Source organism: Ailuropoda melanoleuca, chromosome 16 (genome assembly GCF_002007445.2).
Source record: "Ailuropoda melanoleuca isolate Jingjing chromosome 16, ASM200744v2, whole genome shotgun sequence".
Taxonomy (NCBI): Eukaryota; Metazoa; Chordata; class Mammalia; order Carnivora; family Ursidae; genus Ailuropoda; species Ailuropoda melanoleuca.
The window spans coordinates 9889740-9914607 of record NC_048233.1 but is presented as its reverse complement, the minus strand read 5'-3'; the positions used below and the strand labels follow the sequence as shown (position 1 = coordinate 9914607).

Below are 24868 nucleotides of genomic sequence, written 5' to 3'. Positions count from 1 at the left end.
TTCTATATGTCTTTAACTTTTCCCCACTGCCCCCAAAAGGAAAACATTCAGGGAGGACACATTCAGTCCTCAGAATCAGGTATTTTTCTAGGCAGTGGTGAGAGACTTGAGGTGGCTCAAAAGCTCTCCCCTCTCCATCAGAAAAGGAGTAATACTCTTGGTTCTTCACTGCAGCACTTCAGGGGGACTGTTGAATTACTGCCAATCTCCATTCACTCCCCTCTCCATGTGATTAACCCTCCTCTCTTACTCTTTGAAACCCTCCCCTTCGCTATGTTGATAATCAACTCTCCTGGTTCTGGGTCATTTATTCGTAACCATTGCAGTAGGACTGAGAGGTTGACAAATGGACGAGAAAGCGCTCCTATCTTTGAGGAAACCAGGTCCCCTCCACCCTGACTTCAGTTCTCTTTGAAACACATAAGTCAGACAGAGAGACAGACAGACATATTTTTTTAAACTGGTTTCCAAAAAATAAAGAATAAACTAGGTTCCTAGCTTTTCTCTGTCTTAAATAAAATCTAAGGTCAGAGTAAAAATAAGTACACATGGAAAGAGAATATTTGTAAAGAAACATCTCTATAGGAATGAGTGAATGCTGTATAAATTATTTATACTTAAGTCAGTGATTTCTTACTTAATGAAAAGTATTTCCAATTTTTTTTTACATACAAAGTATTTCATAGGAAAATTAGACATCAGTTGATGCAAATTTATCTGTCTCATAAGAATTGACTAAAACCACCTTTCAGATCATAGCTAATTCTGAAAGTCAATTTTACTGAGTGATTGCTGAGGGCAACTGTTGGGTGGGATTGATAAAAAGAGTCCTCACACAGCATTAAAATGTGATATCAGCATGGAGAATATAATCTTTTTTTCCTCTTAGCTAAGAGAATGAAATAGTGACATAAAAACCTGGTATGATAATGGTGATTAGACATCATTAAGTTCCAAAACTAAATGAGCACTACATTTTTTTTTAATGTAAAAAAGACAGAGACAGGACGAAGAGTATTTTTCAAATTTCAGCAGAAAACTTGACAAGGTGAGAGGTATTTCTTAGGACAAGCAGAGCAGAAAATCCTGGCCCTTTACTAAATTCTTTGTGGTTTCTCCAAGCCTTCATTGTCCCATTTATAAAACAGGAGGGGAATGTTCACTTGAACTGCCCTAGGTGTTGTTTCATAGAAAAAATACTGTCAGAGATACGAAGGCATTTTGATTAGAATATTTCTATTTAGAGTGGCCTGTACATGGTAGCATCACTAATCTTTCCCTGCTCTTTCTCTTGTCATAGAGACAGTAGAACACCGTGGCTAAAAATTCAGCTAGCTTATCCACGATTAAATAGTTGGTTTGTCACTTATTTTTATTTATTTATTTTTTTGCTTTGTCACTTATTAGCTGCGCAGTCTTGGCAAGTTATTGTATCTCTGTTGGGTCAGTTTCATTCTCTCAAAATAGAATAATAATAATAATGTTACTTCATAGACTGTTAGAGATTAAGTTAATATGTGTGAAATGCATGTAATTGTACTGATGTAACAAGTATTTTATAAACATTAACTAGGATTATCTTGATTTTCATTCAGTTTTGCCAATGACCTTCACCTTCAATATGTTGAATAACTTATGGCCTCTTGGTGTATTATTACCAGGACCTTGTTTTAGCTTTCCTGGTATTCCAGTTCTTGAATATTTCCCCTTGCTGTTCTGCCCATCTCTTCTCTCAAGCATACCAGCCAAACCTGCATGAACAGGCTTGCCAATTAACATGATTTTTACCCCATTGCACTTTCCTGCATGTGATTGCCATCATCTTTTTGCCCTCTAGCTTTCTAACAGGTTTGAACAAAATGGGATTCTGTTAATGACCTCCTTGTTACTTTTCTTTCTTAGAATTACTACTGATTTTTCCCCCCTCACTGGATTATTCCTTGAAGAAGTAGAACTTCTTATTTATCCTAATGAAAGTGATTATTCCTTGCGACAATTTTAAAGTCAAGTTCAGTCCCTGTCAAAGCCTCCATGTCAGGAACGATGTCAGAGGAAAGAGGATCCCTGTGGGAAGACCGAAGAGGGTACACACTGGAAGGGCAGGTAGCTGAAGTAGAGGGGAATGACCTCATTTCAATCCTACACAATCTTGTAGTTCCATTAAGTTTGTGAATCATTAGCTTATCCCCAGGCCGTTAAGGACTTGGAGTGGAACGAATGGAGGGTGCATGTACATAAGCCTTTTCACCTATGCCTCAGGAAATTGTTATACAAAAGCTGTAACAAGTGAAGCTAAAAAATTACTTTTGGGCCCCTTTGATTTTTCTCCTTTTGACCTTGTCTACATCAGATGGCCAACCATGAATTCCCTTCCTTTATGTGCCTCAGTGAAATAGAGGCCAGGACTACCCTTACTGTGAGTCATCAAGCATGAGTTACAAAGTGTTGAGCAATGAGTTAGGTCATATGCATGGCTTCAAAAATAGATAACAAAGCAGAAGAGATCAGTTCCATCTTGCAGCTTCTCCATTAGGAAGTCCCTCTATCTTATGAATCAAGATTGGAGTGTTAAGTATTGAGTGACAACCTCAGAAGTATTGACAGTCAGGATTAGATTCAAGGAAATTTGACAAAACAGAAGGATTAAGTTTATCACAGGATTATTAGTTTTTTACACCATCTAACACATTACCACAAATTATATGAGTAACAATGTAAAACAGCACACTTTTTTTTTTTTTAATCTCACAGTGTCTATGGATCTGAAGTATAAAAACAATTTAGTTGGATCATCTGTTTAGGGTTCAGAGGCTGCAGTCAAGATGTCTGTTGGGTTGTGCTTTCATCAGAAGGCTCAACTGGGGAAGGATATACTTCCAAGATATGTCAGGCAGGAATTCATTTCTTTGTGGCTATAGGATTCGTGTGAGCGTGCTTCTTTAAATCTGACCAGAGAGGGAGGATGGAGGGAGAGAGCCTTTAGCAAGATAAACACTATACCTTATGTAATCACATATACATGATCATATATGTTCCATCACCTTTGCCACATTCCAAGCCACAGACATCACCCACACTTGATGGGAGAAGATTACCCAGGTCATGAACATCAGGAGGTGGGGATAATGAGATAATGAGATAATGAGATAATGAGAACCCCTCAGTGTGTGCTACATCAGGATTGTAGAAATTATCCCATGGATCTTTAAAAACAGAAGAAATACAAATGTTCATCAATCGATGAATGGATAAACAAAATGTGGTGTATACATACAATGGAATATTATTTAGCCTTAAACATAAAGAGAATTCTATTACATGCTGCAGCATGGATAAACCTTGAAGACACTATGCTAAGTGAAATAAGCCAGATACAAAAGGGCAAGCATTATATGTTTCCACTTATATGAGGTACCTAGAGTAGTCAAATTCATAGAAACAGAAAATAGAATTGTGGTTTCCAGGAACTGGGAGAAAGAAAGAATGGAGAGGTGTATTAGTAAGGGTCCTTCAGAAAAACAGAACCAATAGGATGTGCATATTTATAGAGAAAGATTTATTATAAGGAACTGACTCATGCAATTATAGAGACTGGCAAGTCCAAATCTACAATGTGGACCAGCCAGCTTCAGTCCCAAGAGAACGAATGATGAAGTTCCAGACCACAGGCTGTCTGCTGGGGAATATTTTCTTTTTTGGAGGAAGATTAGTGTCTTTGTTCTATTCAGGTCTTCAACTGATTAACTGAGGCCCACTCTCATTATGGAGGGAAATCGCTATGCTACTGATTAAAATGCAGGCCCAGACAAGTTGATACATGAAACTAAGCATCACAGGAATTATTGTTTAATGAGTACAGAGTTTTTAGTTGGAGAAGAATAGTGAGAAGAAGAATAGAAATTTCTTGGCATTTTTAAAACCTAGCTGATTCTGGTGATGTCTTAATAGTTAAGATTCTCAAGTGCTAACTGTTTACTGTTTGCAGAATATTACAGAATATTATAATTTATATGATATGCCAGGGTGATAGGAAAGAATTAGTTTTTATTAATAGAAGGGGATCTATCTTTTCTTTCTTTTTTTTTTAAAGATTTTATTTATTTATTTATTCGACAGAGATAGAGACAGCCAGCGAGAGAGGGAACACAGCAGAGGAGTGGGAGAGAGAAGCAGGCTCACAGCAGAGGAGCCTGACGTGGGGCTCGATCCCATAACGCCAGGATCATGCCCTGAGCCGAAGGCAGACGCTTAACCGCTGTGCCACCCAGGCGCCCCTATCTTTTCTTTTAAAGAGCTTGTAATCAGGTTGGAGAGATGGAATAATTTTAATGGAATCGAAAATCAATAGAGGGCACTATTAGAGTATATAAAAATGAGGGGGTAAAAAATGTTGGCAATCCTACCTGTAGATGTTGAGTACAGGGGATTTTTTAAAGAAAAAAAAATTATATTTGAAGGGAGTAAGGATTTGTAGATCTCATCACCAGGTCCTGGACTGCTTAGTGAGCTTATGAGTGTGGACCCAAAAGCAATGGATGATTATGCTCTCCTGGGTTTCAGGGGTGGGGTATGAAGGTGAATAATTAAAGTCTGAGAGATCTAGCTCAACCTTAGACCTTCTCTAAAGAATGTAGTTCTTTCTAGTGCTGTGTGTACCCTTGGGTGTTTTAGCTTTATAGTCACATATGTCCTTCCAGGACAATTCTTCATAGGCCAATCCGTAAAAGGTTGCTAGGAAGTGATGAGCTCACAAGAAAAATGTGTCATGTCAACAAGTGTGCTTCCGTATCACATCTTAATGCACTAGAAATGGTATACAAAATAATTGAGTCACTGTGGGGAATGATAAACTGTCCTCGTCATTGAGACATGACTTTTCAGTATTTATTAATTCATTAATAAAAACAGTTTCCTGGGATGCCTGGGTGGCTCAGTCAGTTAAGCATCTGCCTTGGGCTCAGGTCATGATCCCAGGGTGCTGGGATCGAGTCCTGTGTTGGGCTCCTTGCTCCGTGGGGAGCCTGTTTCTCCCTCAGCCTGCCGCTCCCCTGCTTGTGCTCTCTCTGTGACAAATAAATAAATAAAATCTTTAAAAATAAATAAGTAAAAATAAACACACTGAGATTCTGTTTATGTGGAAGTCAGTGTGGTGAATGCAGGAAGCAATCTCACTTCTTGGCACTCCCAGTCAAGGGAGGTGGGGTGAGGCTTGAGTGGTGAAGGTAAGTACCACTGATTTGTTACAACTGGTTTGACTAGTATATATTTGCTACAGGCTGAGCTTTTTTGGTGAACTGTATCATAGTGTAAAACTTTAATTTTAAAAATTATTTATTTGTTTATTTATTTATTTTTAGAGAGAGAAAGAGGGAGCAATCAAATGGAGGGGCAGAGGGATAAGAAGGGAGAGAATCCTTAAGCAGGCTCCACACTCAGTGCAGAGCCTGATATGGGGCTCGGTCTCACGACCCTGAGATTATGACTCTATGATCATGACCTGAACTGAAATCAAGAGTCTGACGCTTAACAGGCTGAGCTTCCCAGGCGCCCCATAGATTAAAACTTTAAATGACAGGTTAACTATTTTCAGTTTGGTCTGATACCCTGCACAGAAAAAGGAAATATAAGTAATCCAGGAAGGAGGAGGAAAATGGAATCCTAAGTAGGCTGTCAATATCAGTGATTTTTCTAAATAGCTTCCTAGATATTTTATTTATTTGTATATTTTTCTCCAATGTTCTTTTATGTATCTCCTCTTTTTATTTTTTCCTTATGTAGTTTAAAGCAAATTCCAGATATTATATCATTTTGCCCAAAAATACTTCAGAAAATATCCCTAATACATAATTTAAAAAAAAAAGCATGTATAACTGCAATGAGACATTTCTTCTCAGGTTAGGAGATTGTGGAGGGAAAATAGGTGAGAATTCTATCAATGAATTCATATAGGCATCCTTATGGGGAGCTCATTGAAGAGTCTTTGAGACTCCAGTCATTTATGTGTCCTTTGAAGGGCAATTCAATTGTGCTGAATATTACTACTACTGATATTAATAACTATCATTTATTGAGTTCTTATGTTTGAAGTAGAATACTTAACATTTTCATGCAATATTTTATATGAATCCCAACAGCAATTTTATCAACATTATCCAGTGGACATTCCAATGTCCCAATTTATAGACAAAGACATAAGTTCAGAGTATTAAGTAATTCCCCAAGATTATAGACTAAGGTACTAGCAAAGGAAAGATTTGAAACTAGCTCCACCTGGCTCCAAATTTCTGTTGCTATGTTATACTGCTGCTATGTTACTGCCACTGCATGAAATAGCACTCCTAATTAAGTTCTAAAATTACCCAGGTCACATGGCTGGAGATGATCACACACGATTAACTACAAAATTTCTAATCTATTGCTGATTTAAACAGTCAAAAATAAAAAGGAAAGTGTGAGACTTATGAAAGTCACAGTATAGAGATAGTCTGCTACAGTGAAGTAAACAAATATGGACCCTGGAATTGAGTAATCTGGTTTAAATGCACACTCTTCTACAAGCTTAATGTGACTTATTCTTTTGAGTTTCAGTTTCCTTATCTGATGAGTGAATACAAATGCCTTTCTTCTAATGCTCAGAAAAAATACAGTTTTCCCTTTCACTAATTACCTAGTGAAACATCCTGAAATACTAGCAGAATCACTACTTTCCCCACCTACAATAGACATAACAAGAATTTGCGTCAGCCAACTTTCCAGAATGAAGCAAAGCCTCTTCCTCCTACCAACGATTGAGTCATTCTTCTATTAGATAGCAGTAGCTACTTAAACACTCCAGCAGGAGCTCACAAATTTTTACTTTGCAGAAGTCCTTGACTGTTTCACTCTCTCGTTCTTGGAATGAATTTGGAAATGACTTCTGATGACTTCAAGAGCAAGACTATGAGGGATCAACCTGATCAGAAGCCAAATGGAAAGAAAGCTAAAGGTACTAGGGGTGGATGAATGTGCCCAGCAACAGAATTCAAGGATTAGCTCAAAAATGTAAATTAACTGGAATAATATAGGATTAGAAAGCTGAAACCCCAGAGGATGGAAATATATTGTAGAATTAATAACATTTACTTAAAAGAAAAACAATTCAGATATTAATGGTGATGATGATGATGATACTTTGAACTAACTTGGTATGAATGACAATGTATAGATTCTGATAACTTTTATTAAACATTATCATAGGTTGTGTTCTATGCTATTCACTGTACATGCATTATTTCTATGAATCAGCATTTATAGGTAGACATCCAAGTTAACAGTAGTCATTCATTCATTCATTATTCATGTTGTAAATATTGAGTGCCTGAATTTTACTAAAATTATGAAGCTAAATCTCTCAGAACCTGATTAGATCAGTCACCTACTGAAAGGAATCCAGTTGCTTTCTGATCAGAAAATCACTAATGGGAACAGAAGTTGGATTAATGGTCTCTACCTACCAAAGAAATGAGACAAAGGGTGACCTGTAGAAAATGGGAGCTTGTGTCTTCCCTGCACAGGTGGAGATCTTGTGATTTTCTTCTAAAAATTCAGGAGTTTCTTCTCTCAAGAGTGGTTGACATACGTTCATAGTATAGAATGAGTACTGACCAGAGGGAAATATTCTCTGACAGATTTACAGATATCTACCCCCAAGCTAGAGTCTTAAGTGATTATTTCCAAGAGACACAACTTCTACTTCTCTGCCAACTTGCCACACACACTCCAGGAGCTTAATGACTTTTGAATTAGTGAATGAACTGTATTTCTTCCTGTTAAAATTTCTATTTTGTCTGTCTCATCTCTAGAGTCTAACAGAAGTGCTTTTGACACTGTGAATATATTTGACCATTGATTGATTTGGATCATTACACATTTGCACTGGAAATTTTGTGATGTAATGCTCCAACCACGTAACGACTGACAGTTGAATTAAAGACCTATGTTTGGATCTTAACATCTGTGTGATCTTTTACAATTCACTGAGACTTTGGGTTTCCTTATATGCATATAGAGGATAACACTACCAATACCCTATTTGTTTATTGTACAGGGTGAGGAGTCCACATAGATTATATATTTTCCCATTGGACCAAAATATATGTGCTTTTTTAGTGGTGCACCTCTGAGCTACATGACTTATTTGTTTCTATAATAATAATGGTGAACTTTTATAACAACAAGGGCCATAGCTGGTGTAAGTATAGGACATGACATTAATATGAGTCAAATGAATGTTGAAATTTAATTCCTATTTTTCTTTAGTCAATAACCTCAGTTCCAAGATATAATTTTAGTGGAATAAAAATTGAAAGCACAAAATTATAATTCTTTGAAGCGATCTGTTGATTAACTAACTAAAGCTTATTTGCTTGGTATTTGACATTCTTTTATGGTATACTACTTATAAAACACGCTGTGTATGAGGTGCGTGTGAGGTGCATACACATGGTCTGTATTAAAAGTACCAGGCTCTCTGTTCTGTGGGTGAAGTTGATCCAACCAAGCTGAACTGAGAGTTTCTTAGACAGTCATTATGGGGAGAGTAGATAAAGTATAAGCTTTAGAATCATGTACTTAACATCACATATCTGGTATCGAATCCTGGCTCTTAAATTGTGTTAGTTGTGTGACCAAGAGTAAATTACTTAAATTCTCTGTCTGTATTTTTCATCTGTAAATATGAACAATGAATTATTTTCAGAGCCCTTGGGAGGATTAGAGGTATGAAATGCAAAGTACAAGATACAGACAGTTTCCAAAGAATTGTTTGATGACTTGGATCCATCTTTTATGTCTTTCTGATTCTATCCTCTGCACTCTAGGTCTTCATTTTCTTTCTTCTCAGTGGTGGTGCCCTACTGCTGTGACCCTGGGGATCCTTTGCTTGGGATTACTGGTAATTCTTATAATTCTGACAATGCAATGTAAGTACTGGAACAGGGAAATGATGGAGGAAAAAGTGAGAACTTACAAACATGGCTTATTAATTGGTTTTATAACGACTATAAACAGTCTTGATTTAGGTACATTTTAGGCAAACTTTTTGGAATGAGTGGGAACATGAATAAGTACATTGTGCTTGTCTCTAAAATTGACTGGGATATGGAATTAAGATTATAAATGGTAGGTTTTTGTTTTGCTTTGTTGTTATAACTTCATGGATAAAGTCTGTTTAAATCCTGGAATGATGAAAAAGAAAATAATTTGAAGCTACTAAGCCACAAGATCCCCTGAGAGACCCTAAAGGAAAAGAAAAGTCATATAGTTCACATTGAGGTTGTCGGTTTTTTTGTTTTGTTTTGTTTTTTTGTTTTTTGTCTTAGAGAGAGATTGCGAGTGAGTGGAGGAGCAGAGGGAGAGGGAGAGAGAAAATCTCAAGCAGGCTCCATGCTGAGCACAGAGCCTGACATAGGGCTTGACCTGATGACCCTGAGATCATGACCTGAGCTGAAATCAAGAGTCAGATACTTAACCTTACTGAGCCACCTAGGTGCCCCTACGTTGAGTTTTAATAGAGATGATTAAATACTAATTTACAGTTAAGAATCAAAAATACCATCTTAATAAATGAAACATTTAAAACAACTGTAATTCAAATTTATAACATGGCCACTTAGAAGAGAGGATGTTGAGAGCAAAAGAAGTGATAAGAAGGATGAGAGTGGCCAAGAAGAAATGAAAATGGTATCGATCATCCATCTAATTGTCTGTGTATTGAGGTTGTAGATCTGAGTTATTTTGTCTATCTAGAATCTAGATGATTAAGGCCTTTGAAGTGCTATTTGTTTCTCAATTGTTGGTTAAAGTCACCAACCATTCATTTTTTCAATCTGTTAGCACTTGGGGCCTTCCCTAATGACTAGTGGTGGTGATTGATTAGTCTTCCTGTAAGAAGAATCACTTTACACCAGTCTCAGATCCAGCCTTAGGCCAAAGGGTCTGTTTTGTACTGAACCATCAAGCTTCTAGAACTGAGACATTTGACCCTTAACATTAGCTGCCTGCCAGATTTTACAAACTTTATTTCATCCCACCCTTCCTAAAATGTACTGTGACTAAAAAAAAAAGAAAAAAAAAAAAGAGAAGAAAAGAACCCAAGAAACAAAAAATGCTTGAAATTGTTATGACATAGCAACTTAAAATAATTCTGTGGGAGGGTATCTCAAAAAAGGGGTGTCACAGTTTTTAAATAAAATTAGGAAGTCTGGAAAGATAAAGAGTTAGCAAAGGAATAAAGACACAGAGTAAATCATTAATGACAACAATTAATAATCAATGAATCTGGCTGGCATCTCTTTCAGATTGTCTGTATTTTATTTATGCCACCTATATACCCTTTATCTTATGATTGCTTTTAAACTTGTTTGTAACCATCAATAACAAGTAAAATCCTTTGTTGTTGTTGTTGTTGTTGTTGTTGTTTTTAATCAAAAGTGTCTGTGACAATTCCTGACATGTAAAAGAAAATACTACAGGAATATCAAATAACTTTTAAATTCATAATTTCTGAGGAACTTTCCAGCAGTTTATTGTCAAAATATATTATTTGATTCAATTCTTTAATTTCCTCAAAATTCAGTGGAGGGATTTTTATTCAGCTTTGGTAATCGAGTTCTTATTTCAGCTATGATTTAGTATTACAGGTGTCTGATCTCCTAAAGCAACAGCAAGCAAACCTTACTAACCAGGAAATTATACTGGAGGGACAGATCTCAGCACAGCAGCAGGCAGAACAAGCTTCCCAGGAGTCAGAAAGGGAGCTCAAAGAAACAATAGAAACCCTTACCCAAAAGCTGGATGAAAATTCCAAAAAACAGATGGAACTTCATCAGCAGACCCTGAATCTCCAAGAAGCTCTAAGGAAAGCAGCAAACTTCTCAGGTATGGGGCAAGAAGAGGGGAAAAGAAGTAGTGGGCACTTCTCTGTTTAATCTTAACTCTGTTTTGAAAATGTCTCTAGGCTCAAAATTATATATTCATAATGTTTGACACCAGAATTTCTCTATTTTTGTCATCCCCACCCTTCCCTCTGCTAAATTCTTGAGACACCTGATTTAATTAAGCACAATTTTTGGTGGATTTAAATTTTCTTTCCTCATAAAACCTCTTCTTTATTTTTAAAATTTAGTTTTGAGATTTTTCTGGAAGAATTCTCCCACTCTTACCTGTTGCCACGGATTCTTACTTCTTTCTGTTGCAATGTATCTTAATCATTGATTAAGACCCTATGGGGTCTCCTTTGTCCCTGGGAAGCTCTACATTAACTTTATTCTATAACTAACCCTATTTCTTAAAGTATACAACATCAATTTAAATTAAATGAATGGAGGTAGGCTGACTTGGATGTGTGGGGGAGATGCTCTAAGTAAGAAAAAAATATAAAGGGCCCAGGAAGTCAGTTTATAGAAGGAGAATTGAGTTGCTCTCAGAATCTAGGAGACAGGTAGAAACAGTAGCATCTGTAAGAAGGGGATGATGATGTGAACTCTGATGTTATTACAGAGTTATCTGTGTCATTTAGTCTTTGTACAACATGTAATTAAAGCAGGCATACGCTTTTCATCATATGGAGATTTAAGGGCTATGAGATGGAATTACTCTCAGAAATGCATTGCTTTCTTGGCAGTAGATGAATGAGTGCCCTATTCATAGCATTAGTAACTAACTGCCACTAATAAATAGAGATTTCTCCAGTTTCTTGGTTGTACATCTCATTTGATCTCAACCATGCAATTTATTTAAATACAGATTATATAATAACAGTTCACAAATACCCACAGATCCTTATTTTATAGATGAAAAAAATTAATAGCCAGAGAAGTTAAGTGATGATAATAATGATAAGTAGTTTTTTTAAAATAAAGTTTTAGAGTTAATAAATCCCCTCAATATTTACAGGGTTATTTAAATTTCCAAAAGAAGCAGAGATTTTTAGACAAACTGATCTTTGGCAAGGATCAAATCTGTATTTAAAGTTTTTGTTAAGGAGGGAGCTACCGAGGAAATGAAAGAATACACTGTCTCTAAGAAGGTGTAAAGGAAGGAGACTAATCTATCAAAGATAGAAATGTTTATATAAGCAGACATAGCAACATAACAACCAATGATTTATTTCCCAGATGGGGCTGTAAAACAGTTTTGTTTTGTTTTTTTTAATCAGTTGCGTGAGATTAAATCTATGTCAGGACCATCCAGTACCGTCTCCCAGAGATTCCAGGCATGGGCAATCAAAAATATTAAGTAATGTGTTTTTCACTGGTAGATATCCCAGGTTCCATTCCTTGACAGTGTCAGATAAAGGCCAATTAGTAGAGATAGCAAATAAAGTACCGCTTTTCATCAAGAAGCTTTGAGAAGCTTCTCAAAAAATTACTAATAAAATACCACATGAAAAAAAAACCCCAGTTTCCTTAAGTTTGAGGCAAGTTTTATCCTTCGTACTAACAATTCTGTGGTCCACAGTGTAGATCTGAAGAGAGAGACTCTGAGAAATCATGGAACGTGGTTTGCAGGACGTCGTCCGGTAGAAAGGTGCAGTCTCTTCGCAGTAACGGAATTAATATTTAGTACTGAAATTAGTGGCGGTTGTCAACCTTTGGTGTACAACATTATCACTCCAGTAGCTTTTTAAAAATGGCCGTCTCCAGGTTTACCCGGATATTCTGTATCAAAATATCTCGAACGGCACCAAGAAATATTTCCTCAACTGATTCAAACTCCGAAGTTTGAGAGGTAGTGCCTGTCGTGGTTAAACACAGGGAGGCGAGAGCAAACCTGCCGAGGTTCACATTCCGATTTACTCTATACGCCAGCTGAAGAAAATGAAGGGCACTTACTTCATCGCGTTGTTATGAAGATTAAATAAGTTGATGTGTGTAAAGTACTGCCAACATAGTGATATTGTGTTCATTAAAAAACAAAAAACAAAAAACAACATCTAAAGAGGACCTCAGGCTGGCTGAGTCAATGGAGCACAAGATTCTTGTTCTCCACGTAACGAGTTCAAGCTCCACCCTGCGGGCTTGGGTGTAAAGTTTACTTATTTTTTAAAAATTATTATTAAGATAAACACAGGTAGTTGGAATACCACATATGGCTATGTATTGGACAACATATGTCTAGAAACAGGAAGCAAAATATTTAAGCCTAAATTCATTATTTGAAAACCTGAAGTTTTAAAATACATAAATGTATCTTTTTTTAAAAGATTTTATTTTATTTTTTTAGATTGATTGATTGATTTTAGAGAGAGAAAGCGCATACACTAGTGAGGGGAAGAGGGAGAGAGAATCCCGAAGCAGACTCCCTGCTGAGCACAGAGCCCAAGGGGCTCCATCCCACCACCCTGAGATCATGACCTGAGCCAAAATCAAGAGTTGGTCACTTAACAGACAGAGTCATCCGAGCACCCCAGATTTTATTTCTAAGTAATTTCTACACCCAGTGTGGGCCTCGAACCCACCCCAAGATTAAGAGTTGCATGCTCCATTGAGTGAGCCAGTCAGGCACCCTAAGCATATCTTTTTAATAGCAGTGTGGCTTTTAACATACCATTCCCCCAGCTCTTACTTTTGTTATTCCAAACATAATTACAAAAAATAGGTCAGATTCTAAAGTTACATCTCAGCTCAAGTTTTGCCTTTGAACAGCCTTGTTTTAAATGTCTAAAATCAGAACACTTTAAGAGAAATAAAGACTATGGGTCTATTGAGTCTTTGAAGACTCTGGATATAATTCCAATTAAACAGAGATCATATGCATGTGACAGTCCTGAGGGGAGAATTGATTTAAGAATTGCAGAATTATTTTTACTCAGGCATCATTCACTGATTAGATATGCTACACTTCCTAGGTCCTTGTCCCCAAGACTGGCTCTGGCATGAAGAAAACTGTTACCTATTTTCCTCTGGCCCATTTAATTGGGAAAAAAGCCAGGAGAACTGCTTGTCTTTGGATGCCCAGATGCTGAAAATTAATAGCACAGATGATCTGGTGAGTTTTTATGGTTGTACGTTGGGCTGGAGTAGCGCCTTGTAGGGGAATAAATCAGGTTTACGCCCTTGACAGAGGAGCACGTTTTTGAGAATCGGAATACATATTTTCTAGCCTCATCTGGCCACTAATGATGTGCATGACCTTGGGTAGAGATGTTACATGGTATCTCTAGGCTTCAGTAAACATTTTTGTAAAAGCATGGAAAGGATGTCAAAGACTTCTCTTGGTTCTTTAGTTTTGTGAATCTAATCTAAAACGACTACGCTGACTTTATCCTCACTTTAGATAAACATTACTCCCCACAGGAATTCATCCAGCAAGCAAGTGCCCATTCCAATTTCCCGTTCTGGATGGGGTTGTCTCTGAGGAAACCCCGCAGTTCATGGCTCTGGGAAGACGGCTCTCCTTTGATGCCCCACTTGTAAGTTTCCTATTCTTTGCTGGACGTGCTAGTGAATTGCTTCCACATTCCACATATTGTCCTCTTGTCAGGGAGAAACTTGGGGAATTTCTGAACATCTGCTTCTCCACCTCTGTCAGACAGGGACTTGACCATTTAGCCTTTCAGACCTTCTCTGGAGTTTTCCTTCCCACATGTATTACTGATTTGAAGCTTTAAGACAAGTTTAAGTTTTTGACACAAGGTGGCAATAAATCTACCTTTTTCCCCCCCTTCCCCATCTGCAGGTTTAGACTCCAGGGTCCAGTTTCCCACATCTATCCTTCAGGCAGTTGTGCATATATACAAAGGGGGGCTGTTTTTGCTGACAACTGCATTTTAACTGCATTCAGTATATGTCAGAAGAAGGCGAATCTGTTGACAGCACAGTGAATTTGAAAGCTCTGGAAGAAGAAAAGGAGAATTCTCTTCTGGAATTTAAGTTGTTCTTCACCACAGGTGCAAACCATGAGAGCCCGGAGAACTGCTTGTTATTAGCTGATCACAGAACTCCTTGGCAGAGACTGGGCTTCCCGCCTGCCTGACACCTTGATATTAGAAATTTTGATTCTGTCTGTCTCTATGTTTTTCACTTAGCTTGTCCCAAGTCTCCCTGCCAGCCCTTCAATCTCCCTTCCCTTTGTATATTTTAAAGTTGTACTCCTCTTCAAGTCTTGGGAGCCCTCTGTACTCAGTCCTCTGCCTCGGTACCATCTTTCCTTCACCCTCCTAAACCACAGAGAAAAAGAACGTGGAGAACTTGCCCAACTGGTGTATGCATGGAAAAATGCAAGCGAACACAGCCCATGAAGAAACAGAAAAGGGGAAAGGCCATGCTGGAATCCAGAAACTTGGGTTCTCAATGTTGAAAGCTATTACTTGTCGGTCTTTTAAATTGTGATCTTTCTCCAGATTCCACCACGTACACACACGCACACACACAACACACACACATGCCCACATCATCACATTTTGGGGCAATTGGGACGTTCCCAGGAAGTAATTACGAATTGAATGATCTTTTCAGTCAACTAATCACAATTCATTATTGGTTTTGAAATCTGTAATTATTTCTACATCCTTTATCAAAGGACAGCTTAATCTCTTTAATCCTTCAGATAGTATCTGCTAAAATCATGGGGCCTGAGGCAAAAATAGTAGATTTTTTTTTCCCCCTAAAGTACACACCCTTTGTAAATGAGTTCTTCTCAACTCTGTTGTCCTGTGCTAATGTGGATACACACAGGATGAAAATAGGAAGATATTCAATTAAAGAACAAACTGAGCCAGGTATGGGAAGATAGCTGAATAGAAACAGATGGAATTAGAAGTATTCCTTCAATTTTCAGTGTTTCTACTCCCTTGCTACCTCCCTTCACAGGTTATTCCACTTTTTAGAGGAAGTCTTTCCATTTAGTTGCCCATAATCTAGCACCAACTTTAGAAAAAAAGAAAAAGCTGTATCATTCCTTGGAAGACAAGAGATATTTTCTTTTGTTAGCACATTTATTGATGTTTAATTGGCATATAACAAACTGAATATATTTGAAGTGCACAATAATTTTCATATATGTGAACATGTTCCCTTGAGATCATCGCCACAATGAAGATAGTGAACATTTCCATCATCCCTCCAACTTTTGTCGTCCCTCCCCCATGCCTTCTCCTCAGACAACCATCAGCCTGCTTTCAGTTTGCATTTGGTAGTATTTCATGTGAATGGAGTCAAACAGTATGCCTTTTTGTTTGTCTTTGGTCCAGCTTCTTTCACTGAGCATAATCATTTTGAGATTCAATCACCTTGTTTCTTGCATTAATTTTTTTCATTCTTTTCAAATGTTGAGTATTATTCCCATGTGAATATACCCCAGTTTGTTGATAAATGACCTGTTGATGACCATTTGGGGTGTTTTCAGTATTTGTCTATTGCAAATAAAGGTGCTATATACATTTGTGTACAAGTCTTTGTGTGTACACAGTATTTCTCTTCTCTTGGGTAAATGCTTAGGAATTAAGGTCAGGATCACTCAGTAGGTCTATGTTCAGTTATTTGAGAAATTGCCACACTAGTTATCAAAGCTGTACCATTTGATAGTCCTACCAGCAATGTATGGATGTTCCAATTCCACCTATCCTTGCTAACACTTGGTATGGTCAGTCTTGTCATTGTAACCATTCTAATAGGTGTATGCTGGTTTGATTTGCATTTCCTAATGAAAAATCATCTTGAGGTCTTTTTGTTTACTTAAACCGCTTATTTACCATCTACATATTTTCTTTGATAATGTACAAATCTTCTGAGAAGTTTTGAGTTTTTTTTTTATTGTTCCATCTTGAGAGCCCTTTGTATATGCTGTGTAAAAGTCCTTTATCAGATGTCATTTTGATCATTTTGTTTTGTTTTATTTTTTTAGCTTATGGCTTGACTTAATTCTCTGTAAAAACAGTTTTAAATTTTGATGAAGTCCATTTTCATGTTTTTACTGGTGTTCCTAAGAACATGTTGCCAAACTCAAGGTCACAAAATTTTCTCCTGTATTTTCTTCTAAGCATTTTGTAGTTTCAGGTTTTACATGGAAGTCTATAACTTGTTTTGGGTTAGTTTGTGAGTCATGTATTAAAGTGCTCTCTCTCGGGGCGCCTGGGTGGCGCAGTCCTTAAGTGTCTGCCTTCGGCTCAGGGCGTGATCCCAGTGTTCTGGGATCAAGCCCCACATCAGGCTTCTCTGCTGGGATCCTGCTTCTTCCTCTCCCACTCCCCTTGCTTGTGTTCCCTCTTTTCTTGGCTGTGTCTCTCTGTCAAATAAATAAATAAAATCTTAAAAAAAAAATAAAGTGCTCTCTCTCTCATTATTATTATAATTTTTGCATATGAATATTCAATTGATATAGCAACATTTGTTGAAAAGGCTATTCTTTCTTCACTACATTGCCTTTGCACTTTTGTCAACAGTTACCCATATGTGCATGGGTCTATTCCTGTCTCTCTATTCTGTTCCATCTATCTACTTATATATTTTATAACACCACCATGAATATTGCAGTTTCTAGAAATCACGTAGTGGCAACCCTTCAACGTTGTTCTTTTACAAGTTGTTTTGATTAATCTGTCTTTGTATTTCCATGTTAACTTTTGAATTGGCTTGTCAATTTCTAAAACCTAATAAACAAACCCTGTTGAAATTTTGAATGTGATTGCATTGAATCTACTAGAAAAATGTGGGGAAAATAGAGATTTTAAAAGTACTGATTTGCTCACCTCATAAACAAGGTGTATCTCTTCATTTACTTGTGTCTTTAATTTCTTTAAGCAATGTTTTGTTATTTTTCTCTGTATAGATGTTTCACATATTTTCTTAGATTATCATCGTATATTTCATATTTTTGATGCTACTAGAGATGATATTGTTTTCATTTGTAATTTTATTTTTTAAAGATTTTGGTTATTTATTTGACAGAGAGAGAGGCAGTGAGAAAGGGAACACAAGCAGGGGGAGTGAGAGAGGGAGAAGCAGGCTTCCCGCTGAGCAGGGAGCCTGATGCAATGTGGAGCTGGATCCCAGAACGCTGGGATCATGACCTGAGCCAAAGGCAGACGCTTAACGGCTGAGCCACCTGGGCACCCCTCTCATTTGTAATTTTAATCTCCAGATGTTTCGTGTTTTTTTTTTTTTTTAAGATTTTATTTATTTATTCGACAGAGATAGAGACAGCCAGCGAGAGAGGGAACAACACAAGCAGGGGGAGTGGGAGAGGAAGGAGCAGGCTCATAATGGAGGAGCCTGATGCGGGGCTCGATCCCATAAAGCCAGGATCACGCCCTGAGTGGAAGGCAGACGCTTAACCGCTGTGCCACCCAGGTGCCCCGAGATGTTTCTTGATAGTGTATAGAATCATAATAAACTTTTTTATACTAATCTTCTATCCTGAAGCACTTATTTTTTCTAGTAATTTGTGTGTGAGTGCATTCCATTGGATTTTTACATAGATAATCATTTCATCTGCAAATAAAGACACTTTCATGTCTTCCTTTCTGGATGATTTTTATTTCTTTTCCTTGATAGATTTCATAGACTAGACAGACCCTCTAGAAAACATTGAAAGAAAATGGTGAGAGTGAAAGTCCTTATTTTGTTCTTGATCTTGAAAGAAATTAGTGTTAATACCATGAAGTATGGTGTTAATCGTATATTTTTCATAGATGCTCTTTATTCATTTGAAGAAGTTCCCTTTTATGCCTGGAATGCTGAGAGATTTTATCAGGAATGGGTATTGATGGGTCTATGTCTATTTTTTCTACATCTATTGAGATGATCACATATTTTAATTTTTTTCTTTTTAATTTTTTAACATGATGAATTACATTGAATAATTATAAAAGGTTAAACCAACCTTGGGTTCTTGGGATTTATTATCATTTTAATATATTGGTGGATTAGTTCTGCTAAATTTTGGATTAGGATTTTTGCAAGTATGTTTATGAAGCCTATTGATATGCACTTTGCTTTTTGTGTAATGGCTTTGTCTGGTTTATGTTTTAGAGAAGTACTCCTCTATGTCAATTTTCTGGAAGGTTTTGTGTGGAACTGGTACTATTGGTTCATTAAGTGTTTGATATAGTTTACCACTGAAGTCATCTGGACATGGGTTTTTTTTTTTTTTTGGTAAGATTTTTAAACAATAGATTCAGTTTAATGGATGTAATAGCATTCAAATAATTTTTTCTTGAGTGTGGTTTGTTGGGCGTTAGTGTCTTTCAAAGAATTTGTCCACTTTACCTAAATATTTAACTTCTTGACCTAACATTTTTCTTTTTATTTTCTTATTATCATTTTAATATCTCTAGAATTTGTGTTAATGTAACTTCTCTCATTCCTGACTTGTTAATTTTTGTCTTCTTTTTTTACTTAGTTTGGTTTAGAAGAAAAAGTTTTCTTCTTGATGAAACTTTTTTCATTAAATTTACTTTTTTTTTAAAAAAAGTAAAGTCTATTACTTTTGTTTTCTATTTTATTAATTTCTGCTTCAATTTATATTTTTTCTTTCTTCTACTTAATTATGTTTTAATTTGCTCTTCTTTTTCTAGTTTCTTAAGATGAAAGTTCAGTTCATTGATTTCAGATCTTTTCTTTCTTTTTAAATATAGCCATGTTGTGCTATATGTTTCCCCTTAAGCACTAATTGTAGTGGTATGCAACAAATACCGGTGATTTTTTCATATTCATTCAGTTCAAAATACTTCCTAATTTCCCTTTAATTTCTGTTGTCTCAATAGGAAGTCCTCGGGATCTTCCTGTTCCTGGGTAAAATCTGAAACTGCCTCATCTTCCTTATTGGGAGGGCAAGGGAAGACCAAAGAGAGGCAGGCTACTCCAGGTTGGGTAGTGGCAGGTTTAATAAGCAAAGGAAACTTACATACAAAGCTTGTCTTGGGCAGTCATGAGACAGTGAATCCCCACACTCATCAATTTAAAAGTTTACGTAGAGACCGTAATTAGGTCCAATCACCTACACTATGCGGGTGTTCTCGGCACCACATCACTCTCTCAAGCCTATGTCTTAGAAGCAGCCCCTGGGAGTGGGAAAAGCAAGAGGAATCATATCCAAAAACAGAGGAGGTGGTGAGGAACCTCCCAGGGGTTAGCTCACAGGCCAATTAGCAGTTACATTTTTTTTTTTCAATAACCTTCCCCAACAACTTCTTTGATCAATTGGTTATATAGAATTGTGTTATTCAGTTTCCAAATATTTAGGGATTTTCCAGATGTCATTGTGATATAGGTTTTCAATTTAATTCTATTCTAGGCAGAGAACAAACTTTCTATGACTTTATCTTTTAAATTTATTGAGACCTGTTGTTAAATTTTTCTTGTATACTTAAGGAGAATGTGTATTCTGCTGTTGTTAAGTGGAGTGTTCTAAAAATGTACATCAGATAAAAGTGGTTGATGAATTAGTTCAAATCTACTATATCCTTGATGATTTTTTGGAGTCTATTATCCTATCAATTATTGAAAGAGAAATATCTAAACCTCTGACTATAATTATAATTTTATCTGTTTCTCTTGTAGTTCTATCAGTTTTTGCTTCATATATTTTAAAGCTCTGTTAATAGAGGCATAAATATTGTGGATTGTTATTCCCTCTTGAGGAATACAGGGGTATCATCATGAAATGAACTTCTTCATCTCTGTTAATAATGTTTGCTATGTATCTATCTGTCTAAAATTAATGTAGCCATATAGCCATTCCTGGTTTTCTCTAAGTAATGTTAACTTGGTATATTCTTTTCAGTCCTTTTACCTTTTTTTTTTTTTAAGATTTTATTTATTTACTTGAGAGTGAGCAAGAGTGAGAGAGAGAGCACAGAGGGAGAGGGAGAAGCAGACTCTCTGCTGAACAGAGAGCCTGATGCAGGACCCGATGCCAGGACCTGGAGATCATGACCTAAGCCGAAGGCAGAGATGCTTAAGCGACTAAGCAACTCAGGCGCCCTAGTCCTTTCACCTTTAACATATTTTTTCTCTTTACACTTCGAATGTGTTTCTTTTAGATGACATATAGTTGAGTCTTGCTATTTTATCTAATTTGACAATTTCTGTCCTTTGGGTGTTTACACCATTTACATTTAATGTGATTTTTATATAATTAGATTTAGAATCTTTTTGATATTTATCTTCCATTTGTCTCAACTTACCTTTGTTCTTTTTCCTTTTCCTGCCTCCCTTTTTCGAAAAAGATTTTATTCATTTATTTGAGAGAGAGTGTGCATTGACATGAGTAGGGGAAGGGGCAGAAGGGGGGGGCAAGAAGCAGATTCCCTGTTGAACTCAGAGTGAGGAGCACAATGTTGGGCTCGATCCCAGGATCCTGAGATCATGACCTGAATCAAGGTCAAATGCTTAACTGATGCGCCATCCAGGTGTCCCTTTTGTAGTAATTAACTATCCCATTTTATCTCCCTGTTGACTTATCAGCTATTTCTCTTCATTATGTTATTTTTATAGTTATTTCAGGATTTATAATATACATCATAACTTATTGAAGTGATATGCAACTTCATGTTTAGGAATAGAACCTTACAGCAGGATACTTCCATTTCTCTTCTCCCAGCTGTCATGCTAATGGTACCATACATTTCATTTTTATATATATTATAAACACCAAAACACATAGTTATTATTTTTGCTGAAAGAGTAAATCCTCTTTTTTTTTTTTTTAAAGATTTTATTTATTTATGAGAGAGAGAGCACATGCTCTGGGGAAGGGAGGGGAGAAGGAGAGAGAATCCCCAGCAGAGGCAGGGCTTGATCCCACAACTCTAAGATCATGACCTGAGCCAAAATCAAGAGTTGGCTGCTCAACTGACTGAGCCACCCAGGCGCCCCAAGAATAAATCATCTTTTAAAGACATTTAAATAATAATTAAAAAAACCCTATGTATTTACGATTTCTGATGCTCTTCATTTTTTCCTCCTAGATCTGCATTATCATCATGTGATATTTTCACTTGTCTTGAAGGACTTCCTTTATCATTTCCTGTTGAGAAGGTCTGTTTGTGAAGAATTCTGCTTTTTGACCAAGTTTGGCAAAATTTAAGCTACTAAGCTATTATCTATTCAAATATTTATTCTGAGCCCCTCTCCCCTGCCACACACACTCTTCAGGGATGCCAATCACATGTATATTAGGTAGCCAGAAGTTATTCCACAGTACCCTAATGCTTTTTTCTTTCCTTTTCCCTTCCCTCCCTCCCCTCCCTTCCTTATTTCCCTTTTAAAGTTATTACTCTCATGTTTCACGATTGATAGTTTCTATTGTTATATCTTCAAGTTCATTAATCTCTTTTGCAGAGTGTCTGTCATTAATATCTTCCTGTGGTTTTCAACTTACTCTTCATAGTTTTCATTTCTAGACGTGTGATTTGTTGTTGTTGTTTTTAAAGATTTTATTTTTAAGTAATCTCCACACCCAATACAAGGCTCAAGCTCACAACCCAGAGATCAAGAGCCACATGCTCTATCCACTGAGCCAGCCAGGCCCCCTACTGTTTTTAAAAATATCTTCCATGTCTTTATGCAGTTTATGCATATGTTCATGTTAAGAACTTATGAAGTATTTTAATGTCTGCACCTTTTAATTCTAACAATTTTAATTTCTGTCCTTTTTTTTTTTTTAGATTTTATTTATTTATTCGACAGAGATAGAGACAGACAGCGAGAGAGGGAACACAAGCAGGGGGAGTGGGAGAGGAAGAAGCAGGCTCATAGCAGAGGAGCCTGATGTGGGGCTCGATCCCATAACGCTGGGATCACGCCCTGAGGTGAAGGCAGACGCTTAACTGCTGTGCCACCCAGGTGCCCCATAATTTCTGTACCTTTTAATTCTAACCTCTGAGTTGTTTTTTTTTTCTCCTCATGACCTCATCTCCCATAAGGGTCATGTTTTTCTGATTCTTGGCATGACTGTGAATCTTCAACTGAAAGCCAGGCATCGTTAATTTTACCTAAGTCAATGCTAGATATTTTTGTGTTCCTTTAAATATTCCTAAATTTTATTGTGAGATGCATTTGAGTTATATAGAAACAGTGCAGTGTTCCTCGTTATTCCTTTTGTGATTGTTGGGCAGTACCAAGGAAGTTCTCACTGCAGGCTTAACCGTTCTCTGTAACCAAGGGAAGATTTTCTGAGGATTCTTCTCAGTGGTCTATGAATTGTGTTCTTTTCCATCCTTGCTGTTGAGAAAAGGACAGTATTGCCTGCCCTGAGTGAACACTGCGTAGTATTTCCCCTGTTCTTCTTGGAGGGTTCTTTTTCCCAGTTTTCTGGCAGTTCCCTCACACTCATACTCTGATCTGTCCCCTGCTGATTGCTCATGGTGGACCCTCTGCAAATGCCTTGTCTCTCTGAGTAGCTGTTTCTCTTGCATTTTTCTCCAAATTCCTGCTGCCTTTGTCTTTCTCAATTCAGGTGTTTTCTAGTAACTTCCTCAGTTCCCCTTCGCTGTGTGTGGCCTGCAAACTGTAAACATGACAGGCTGGGGCAATCCTAGAGCTCACCTTGTTTGTTTTCCATCTCCCATGAATCATGGCCCCCGTTGTTGTCTGATAAGCAATGTTTTGAAAACTGCTGCTTTATGATTTGCTTGCTTTTGTTTGTTTCAAGTTAAAAGGTAAATCCATCTTGGCTTTAAGCAAAAGTCCAAGAGAAGGATTTCATAATTAAGTACTTACGCTTTTCTTTCTGTTGGAGCTACTGATGTCTCTGAACAAAGATAGGTTGGGCTGAAAGAATACCGGAAAAAAAAAATTCTTGTCCAAGACTAGAACATGAATTTCTTGCGTCTGTGTCTAGAATAGTTTCTATTTCAAAGCTGATGACAAAGCTGTCTTTGTAAGCCAAGCTGACAGTGACTGAGTCACTGTCCAGTCACACTTGCTATTTCCGTCTCTAGTTCTTACAGATATTGGTGGCACGTCTTCCTAAACCTTAGATTCAGAGGCAATGGACCTCATCTGATCAATTTTGGGATCTCTCTCTCTCTTTCTTAGTTTAGGTGACTATTTATTGATTGGTTTAAATAGCTTTAAACAATAAAGTTATTGTTAAGCCACTGCGGCTTTTGGTCTGTAGCCTATTTACGTATACCCGAAAGCAAAGGCTGAGTTTTACATTTTTAAAGCATTATTTTAAGAAAATATGCAGCAGAGACTGTAAGTGATCCACAAAGTCTAAAATATTTACTCTCATTCTTTGTACATAAAAGTTTGCTGACTCCTGATATAAGTAACTTTATGTTTATGCTGTGCTTATTTCTCATTAAAGATGTGCACAGGGACCCTGAATTTGGACTACGTAAGTTCAAATCCTAGTCTATTACTATCTCTGTTGTCTAAGGTAAGTTACTTAGTATCTTAGTACCTTGATTTCCTTAAGTGAAATCTTTAATGGATATCTTACAACTTTGATTTCCTTGATTGAAAGATACAGGTCATGTTATAGTAGCTCATAGATCCTCATATCACAGCTAGTAGCGCATAGATAGAGAATTTAATGGGATAATGTTTATATAATACCTCACGTAGTGCCTAAGATTTGTCAAGAATTCAAGAAATGTTAGCTATTTATGCTATTAGTTTGTTTTCTTCCTGTCTTTATAAAGTCGTACAAGTGTTTCTGTTTTTAGTAGTAGGTTCTCAACTTCTTTCAACAAATTTTGGCCAAATAACTTGAAGACTTTCTTAATCTAGGTTTAATTGTGTTTGTAAACATTGCTTAGAATTTGTTGTTGTTGTTGTTGTTGAAATAGTGTGCTGTGGAATGTACCCTGACTTGGCACTTGCTTCCTTAACCATAAAAAAAAAAAAATACTGTTCAACATTTCTTCCTTTCCACTTTG

The 24868-nt window shown here is 36.9% G+C and overlaps 1 protein-coding gene across 5 annotated transcripts in view; it reads left to right on the top strand.

Moving 5' to 3' along the window:
• OLR1 (oxidized low density lipoprotein receptor 1) overlaps positions 1-24868 on the top strand; it is a 32662-nt gene that overhangs the window by 5079 nt on the left and 2715 nt on the right. Inside the window, exons 2-8 of one of the 5 annotated variants that reach the window (XM_034645549.1) lie at positions 6864-6985; positions 8859-8960; positions 10672-10917; positions 13889-14028; positions 14337-14452; positions 21950-22019; positions 24295-24366. In XM_034645549.1, coding sequence (XP_034501440.1) covers positions 6898-6985; positions 8859-8960; positions 10672-10917; positions 13889-14028; positions 14337-14452; positions 21950-22019; positions 24295-24366 — 834 coding nt within the window. In that variant the 5' untranslated portion in view covers positions 6864-6897. Of the gene's footprint in view, positions 1-6798; positions 6986-8858; positions 8961-10671; positions 10918-13888; positions 14029-14336; positions 14453-14718; positions 16432-21949; positions 22020-24294; positions 24367-24868 lie in introns of those variants that run through there. The other 4 variants (XM_034645548.1, XM_034645550.1, XM_034645551.1 and 1 more) reach the window with 4 other exon arrangements.